The sequence below is a fragment of the Diachasma alloeum genome, unplaced genomic scaffold, assembly GCF_001412515.2.
Source record: "Diachasma alloeum isolate Michigan unplaced genomic scaffold, Dall2.0 Dall_scaffold_00183, whole genome shotgun sequence".
NCBI classification, from domain to species: Eukaryota; Metazoa; Arthropoda; class Insecta; order Hymenoptera; family Braconidae; genus Diachasma; species Diachasma alloeum.
Window position 1 is genome coordinate 1,799,165 of NW_021680349.1, and position 8,308 is coordinate 1,807,472.

At 35.3% G+C, this 8,308-nt stretch overlaps 1 protein-coding gene across 1 annotated transcript in view; it reads right to left on the minus strand.

Annotated features, from left to right (window-relative positions):
• LOC107047101 (fatty acyl-CoA reductase wat) overlaps positions 1-8,308 on the minus strand; it is a 12,107-nt gene extending 3,799 nt beyond the window's left edge. Inside the window, exons 1-5 of the mRNA XM_015269835.1 lie at positions 8,087-8,308; positions 3,552-3,636; positions 2,397-2,536; positions 1,446-1,694; positions 865-1,120 (exon numbers count right to left, since the gene is read on the minus strand). Coding sequence (XP_015125321.1) covers positions 865-1,120; positions 1,446-1,694; positions 2,397-2,536; positions 3,552-3,636 — 730 coding nt within the window. The 5' untranslated portion in view covers positions 8,087-8,308. The remainder of the gene's footprint in view (positions 1-864; positions 1,121-1,445; positions 1,695-2,396; positions 2,537-3,551; positions 3,637-8,086) is intronic.

Below are 8,308 nucleotides of genomic sequence, written 5' to 3' on the forward strand. Positions count from 1 at the left end.
TGAAACTTCAACTGCGTGAAATACACAGCAGTATGAAAATTCGGCTACGTGAAACACACAAACTTCACGCATGCGTGGAGTGTATGGAGTGTACGGGAGTGATTCACGCAATGGTGCGAATAGTCACGGCCTTTAAAATACTCTTGTACTCAAGTATGATTTTGTCGCAAATCAACTTACTTAAATCGCGTAGAAGAATCGTCAATCTTTTAGTCTTTATTATTTTCATGATTTTTTCGTTATGCACTTCCAATATTGCAATATGTAAAATATTCATGACGTAACGCGGAACGATAGCGATGAATGAAAATTTATTCAAGTTCCGTGAAGTGCACACATTCTGAGATTTAAGTCATTGAAAATAATTTACTTCTCTCGAGTAAATATGTTTCAGATATTAGAAATTTTTTTCTCAGTGAATGCAATGATCGAATCGGTAAAGTAGTTGCACAGATAAAAATTAATAATTGTAGGAGAAAACATAATTCTAATAGTTCATATAGACACAGGGGTTCTGTTTTCCCTTAACACCTCACGTACGGGGGCGATGCCATGCATCGACCCATGGAAATATGAATGACTCTTTAAAAACGATTATTGCCAAAACTATGGAATTTAACTCAACCAAACAAACAACAACGAAAAAAGGAATACCGTAGCTTTAATTACATATGGGTTTCATAATTTTCCGTTGATTAGAAGTCGTTACATTCTAATTGTATCGAGCATACTCCACGCTCGGAAACAAAAGGGCCCCGTCTGTGAACCTTTTCTCTGATTCTCCGCGAAATTTCACTCTAATCCAGAGACTGTTACTGAAAACCAGAAACTTGTTTTCCCTGTGAATAATCAACGATGAATTACCAATTGCCGGACGAAACATTCCAACAGGCAAGTCCTTTCCATACTGCTGCACCACTTGTTCCGCAATTTGTTTGGTGAATGCATAACTGTTAGGATAATTTCCCAACAACTTTGGTGTCATTTCGTCGAGTTTACTTTCATCAACACTGTTCACCAGTTTTATGATAGAGTCTGCAGAGATCGTTGGAGAATAAAACTTCTCCGCAATGTCGTCTCTGACACAGTTGCTGTAGGCAGTGGAGACGTGTATGACTGCCTGCAGTAATTGTATTGATTAAAAACAACACCATTGATTTAATTCATTGGCAATTCATAGGTATAAAATCAGTAGCGAAGTGGTCAAACGGTTCAAGTCAATTTAGTCTTTAGGTGAGTTTTCCAGAGATATTTCCGAATTGAAGGGAGATAGCGAAATTTTCATAATAACCTTTCTTATAAAGCGTATTGAATGCTACTAAAAAGGTTATGAGAACAATTTTGCTATCTCCCTTAGATTTCGAGATATTCAGTGAAAACTGGCCAATAGCCAAAATTGACCTAAATCGTTTGACCACTTCGCTACTGAAATAGTGTCTATTTACTCTGAGGTTCGGCATGCTTCGGCACAGGCTGAGCATCTCCTTTGGTCCTCTGATGTTTATGGTGACGGCGTCCTTCATTTTCTCGTCGAATCGAACAGTCGCTGCGACGTTGAAAACAACTGTAATTTCACAAATAAGTAAATCTCGGTCGGAAGTAGATAATCCCAGGCCTGGTAGGGCACAGTCGCCAGTTACTGCTGCAACTTTGTGCCGAAATTTTGGCACCTCGGTTTTCAAACGTTGAAAGATCTGAAATAAATATACAGAGGAATATGAAAAACAACTTTTAAAAATTGTCTGCTGAATTTTCCGTGCGAAATCCGGAAAATTTTTATCGTGTTAAATTTCCACTGAAATTTCAGCAAATATCGTCATTGAAAAATCAATGATTCCATCGACTTTCTATTCGAATGATCTGAAAATCAATAAAATACTTGACTTTTCAGCCAATTGATTGCGTGAAAATTCTGAAAAATTGGTAAAATTCTGGGAAAAATCGAAAGTTCTTCATGGATGCTATTGAAAATTCCATTTATTTATTGTTATGTAACATTTTGCAGCGCTTTGTTAGTATAAAATCAATAGATTTTGATTTTCTCATATAAATTATTCTCTTGACATTTTCTCATTTTGAAATCCAATGAGAATTCAGTTGAATTTCTCAGAAAAAGCGCTAGTTTTCTCATTAAATTTATTAACACATAATGTTATGATTGATGAGGCTTCATCTGTTCGGAGCGAATTTCAATTTGTCCGTTGAAAAACTTTCTATTTCAGAGTTATGGAAATTTTTTTGCAGATAGTGGAACCATTCGCACGTCATCGCCATTATGCTATTCACATGCGAATGTTTTTGTTCATCAAATCCCTAGAGAGAACTGGTTCGCCCATTTTTTTTCTGTCTAGCCGTTAATCCCAAATAACAAGGCAGTTGTTCCGCTTATTACTCACAGGATCCTCGAACAAACTGTCCATTCGCTGCATGACATTTTGGCCTTTCTTAGACCTCATCAGTAAATAAATCGATGAGATATTTGGGCACGATCTGAGCAACTTTTCGATCAGGATCTTCCCGAGGAATCCGGTTCCACCTTGAGCATAATAAAAATATTATTACATGGACGGGCTTACTCAATATTTGACATTTGAGTATTCATTTAGCCATAAATCAATGGAGTCGCATCAAAAATTGAATAATTTTTTAATGCATCATCGGAAATAATTATGATGTGAGCACCGGAAATTTTCAATGTTCTCGGAGATCTCTTCAAATGTTAAAAATAACATTCTAATTGACACTATAATTTTCGTAATAGTAGTTGTAATTGAAAACTATTTTTTTTTTAAAAACATTTTTTCCTTGTTAATTTATTCTTTCTGTGGTATAAATCTATGGAGTTCTTTCAAATGAAATGATTATCGTACAATAGATTATATTTTTTTCTGCCAACAGTTCGCATTTTGCGCACCAAATTCCGAAAATTTTTATCGCGTTCACGTTCTGCTGATATTTCAGGAAATCTTGTCATTGAAAAATCAAATATTCCTTTGATTTTCTGTTCAAATGATCTGGAAATCAGTAAAATACTTGATTTTCCAGTTCAATTATTCTGTGTAAATTCAGAAAAATCAGGAAAATTCAGGGAAAAATTTAAAATTCATGTCATTTTGTTTCTGAATATTCATGTTCCACTGAAAATTCAATCAAGTTGTAAAATTTCCATCTCACACCGACTGAAAACTCATGAATTTCCGTGAATTCTACTTAAACCTTCAAATTCCATAGCCATTTTTCCCTAAATTCGATTCAATGTCACTCCCATGAGATTTACAATAATGTCTTCCATGAAATTTTTGTGAAAGATTAAATTTCCGTCTATCAACTTGGTTATTTTTCCTGTAGTAAATCTGTTCCACTCCATCAAATATTCCACGTGGAACATATCGTTTTTCGGCAGAGCAAATTTTTTCTCTCACAAATGGAGTGCCACGAGTCTCCAAAAACTAATTTTTTTCCATGAAGTTTTCACTTCTGCATCAATTGTACTGTCCCTGCGGTAATTTTACTTTTACTTGACTCCGCTGTGTAATATAAAACTGCTTCACCTGTGATGAAAACATTCTGGCCAGCGTAGAACTGTTGAATCGGAGTTCCCAGTGCTGTTGTACTCACATTATTATTGATCGCCATCTGAAAAAAATAAAAGCTCTTAATTTGCATATCAATTAGCATCATATTTATCGTGATTGAGCAGCTGGTTTCGCATTACATCATTCCCCACGGTTTGATCAAACGGCAAAGTCGTTCATACGCGGTTCTGCGCTGTTCACTATATATTCCAACGCGGGAGATAATGATTTATGATTGAACAGGAATTCACTGGAAGTATTAGCAGTGCTACCTTTGATGCCTATATTACATGGGCATAAATTAGTGAGAAGATCACGAGCTACTGAAAAATTGCAAAATAATGACATCTTGAAACATCTCATGCCAATCAGTGTGAATAAACAATGGAAAATCATGCAGATTTACTTCCATTAGGCAAAATATTTCCCGGATGTCTTCATCCAGAGGAATGGGTTATTTGAATCGTGAAATTTCAATTTTTACCCAGAGTTCGAAGATTTATCCGCTTGAATTTTCCTAATTTCTATGGATTTTTATGGAATAACTGAACGTAAATTCATAATTCTTATTGATTTTTTCCATAAAATTTTGAATTTTTGATGTCAAAATTCTCTGGAATTTTCTAACAGTGTAATAGAGACTTTATTCTAACTGAAAATTGATTTTTGTTTGGGTTTTATTCACATCAAATCAATAGTGCCCATACATTTCCATACATTTTGTTACTGAAAAATCAGTGAAATTCTGGATTATTCAGTGAAATTTCATTTTATATTGTCACGTGGGCCTGAAAATTGTGTCAAGAAATTCATAGCTAGAAAACAATCTGACGCCAAGAAATTTTATACTTATCCGAAAGATGAGGGCAACTGGTTCATATCAAGAAAACGAGCTCTCAAATAAATTCAAGTGTTTTTTGCATTAGAATATTTTAGAATTGAGGCTAAAAAACTATTAAACGAACTAATTCGACTTTACTTGGTATGAGAAATCGCTTCTTGTCCTCGTCTTTAGGACAAAATTTCTTGACGAAAGTTTTTTTTTCTTAGTACAAGATATTTCGTTCTTGAAAATTTTCAAGCGCGTGAAGACGTACTTCTGAAAAAGTTTTTTTTTCTCAATGTATCTCTCTGAACCTTCAATTAATCATAAATTCAAATCGACAAAATATCAGTTGAATTTTAATTCAAGTAACTGAAATATCAATGATGGCCTACCACAAATGATCCAATTAAAAAAAATTCAAGCTGAATAATGGATTTCATGAACGATTTAAATTAAATTCAAATCCACAAAATTGGAAATTCAACTGCCCCGTACTACATTTGAATTTGACTTTCTCTCTTGGCTAATCCGGGCATATTGCTATATTCAACCTCAAGTGGTATTTCGTAATGATGTTGATAAAGTGCATATCATAATAGTCCCGACGTTTTGAGTCTGTCACCTTGATAAACTCAATCATCTCCCTATTTTGAAGCGCATAAGTCATGCGATTACAGCTGTCGGGAGCTATTGACAGGCTGAATGTCTGTGATTGTTGCGGAATTCTGGAGATATTTCTAATGTCTGCGTTCTAGATCAGTGCATTGCCGAGGGTGAATCGCCTTGACGGGGAATGGTCAGCAGCCGCCTCTACAGCCACGACATATTTTAATTGTAATTGGATAGTATTCACTTAAAATGGAAATTGATAGCGTGTGGAGAAACAGTTTCCCCCCGATTTTCGTCCATCTTAATTCAGGTTGAAGTGGATAATAACAGCGTAAAATTAATTGACTGGGAGGAAATGTCATAATTGGAATATCTTAATCATCCACTGGGTATTAGTGTTTGGATGCTAGTGTTGTGTCACACTCTCTCTCTTTTTCCGGGATCCGGTATTTATCATCGGTTGGCCGCAACTGGCTGCACACTGAGAGAAAAATCGACATAATGTCACAAAAGTAATGAGGGGAGAACATCTTATGTATATTCGATCAATTCATGGTAGCTTTCAGACAAAAAAATCGTTTTCGGGCTAAAGGAAGATGATACTGAATAAAAAAAAGATATTTTGTAGTCGAAATTGAATAATTTGGCTGAGTTTTCCAGAAAATTAATTTGAATTTAATAGGAAGAGTCAATGGAATTTCAAGTTCCCCTGAAAATTCAAATAAACTCCCGTTTTTTAGCGGCAAGAAGACAATTCACGTGAATTTTTAAGTGAAACTGAATACTCTCAAATTCTCTCCAACTTTCAGGGAATTCCTTTAAAATTCTTGGAATTATATTTGAGATATTTGAAATTAGTTTTGGGATATTTCTCTTAGTGTAGCAAATATAAAAAAATCGATAGGGCACTCGCTTCGCTTGCAAAAGTCGCATTCATTATCATGACAAGAAATCAACTCCATCGTTTTTCTTGAGATCATCAAAATTTTGAAAAAATTTCATTTTTCGACGTTTTTTCACTATTTTTCCTCCGACTTCTGGAGAACAACTGAGGTGATCTTGTTCAGAATCTAATCAGTTCTGAATTACGTGAAAGCACATCCATTGCGTGCAAAAATTTTCTTCGTGTTTCCTTCACCCCAGATTTCCAGATTCTCTCGATTCGTGAGGATTATGATGTAATTTCAAATCTCACGTAATTTCGCGATAACTGAATGTTACTTCTTATAGTGTTATTTAATCGCTCATTAGGTTTATGTCACTGCTCACCTCGAGTCGTCATGACGGATAGAAAATTTTTTTGCAATGTAGAATCGTGCGCCAGTGAAAAATGATACAGTGGCAGTTTAAGGATGTTCGACACCTTTTTGGCTGAAATTCACGTTTTTTTTCCTTTTTCTGGTGAATTGTCGATCGGATTGCCGGAAAAAAATATAACGTTTTTGTGTTCTGTCATTATTTAATGGCTCACGCAGTGTCATGGTGGTGGGAGCATTTTCCTGCGTTTTTTCTACAGTTTAGTGATTCCTTTTAAACGTTTAGCAAAAATGCACAAAAATGATCGCTCCACCTTGCAACTTCGCGAGTCATTAAATAATGACAAAATGCAGAAACGTTATATTTTTTCGCGTCAATCCGACCGACAATTCGCGAGAAAAATTAAAAAAACGTGAATTTTGACCGAAAAGGTGTAGAACATCCTTAACGAAATTCCAGGGAATTTAGTGACATCGAACGGTGGAACATTATTTTTATTATGGAGTGTCTGACTTTTATTATGGACTCTCATGAAATCAATTATGTGTAACAATCACATGAAGACCGATGTGTACAGCCCATTAATCACAGCCCAAACGAATTCGATTAGAATTTACATCTCATCAGAATTTCACACTTTTCATATTCCTTTAGTGAATTAAAACCTTATTTTTTTCTTGAGAAAGCACATCCCTGGACCTTGATCTTTTTGAAGAGAACAAATCACCACGACTCCTCCACTATTTTCATTTCTATTCACTCTATACGAGAAAATTCCACCGTAAATTCGAAAAAGAAACTGATACAGACGAATGACTTTCTAATGAAAACTGATACATAAACAATTTGGCGACATTCCAGGGAATTCCATGACATCAAACATTCCATGAAGTCCGATGGGTACAGCCCACGAACCACAGGCCAAGGGAATTCGATTAAAATTTAAATCTCATCAGAATTTCACACTTTTCATATTCCTTTAGTGAATTAAAACCATATTTTCTTCTCGACAAAGCACATTTCGGGACCATGATCTTTTTGAAGTGAACCACGACTCTTCCACAATTTTTATTTTAAATTCAGTTGTTATATGATATAATTCCACCGTAAATTCGGAAAAACGATCGATACACATGAATATCTCTCTAGTGAAAACTGATATATAAACAATTTGGCGAAATTCCAGTGAATTTAAATTACATCCACGGAATGTCAACTACATCGAACGTAGGAAATTTGTTTTTGTTATTGAATGTAGGAATGATACTCTCATTCAATCAATTCTATGTAATAATTCCACAAAGACCAAGGGGACCAGAAGCCAAGCGAATGTGATTAGAACTCCCAAAATGCCATCCCCATTTCACACATTCAATTTTCGCGATGAAAAAATGCATTTGCGTCAATAAAAAATATCCATTTTTATTCTTGAATTCTCAATTCTCAATTAAATTGGCACAAATATTCCTTTTTCACTGGACAGTCTTGTGTTACTAGTTACAAAACCGTATTTTTCACTCGTAAAAGCTCTCATCCCACGAATCCTCCACAATTGTTATTCCCATGCGATTGTCACATAAAATTATCAACTACAAATAATTTTGCATAAATCACAGGCATCACCGAGGGTAATTCCCCTCTCAACTGACACAAATAACTGAATTATCCAGGATCAGGATATCTATTCCTCATGCACCGTTCATAAACTCCAGTTTCAACTGAGCATCCTCGATCGATAAATCCCCTCCGAACTGATTCAAATGCTTATTTTTATTAATCACGAAACCGCTCGTTACATTTGTATTTCTCGTGCACTCACCTTGTCACTATCAATCCTGCTAGCCGAGTGAAGGTGATCAGAATACTGACCAACCGAGTATTTATGGAATAATTAATCACGGAGTTGGCAACCACTCGCACATTTATTGATTTTTTTATTTTTAGATTTTTAAGCTTTTAATGATGAAGATCTTTGCAGTCCACCTGCACTTGGTCCACCGGTGGTTTAGAGTGCAACAGTGTGACTGTTGCGTACGTCTCT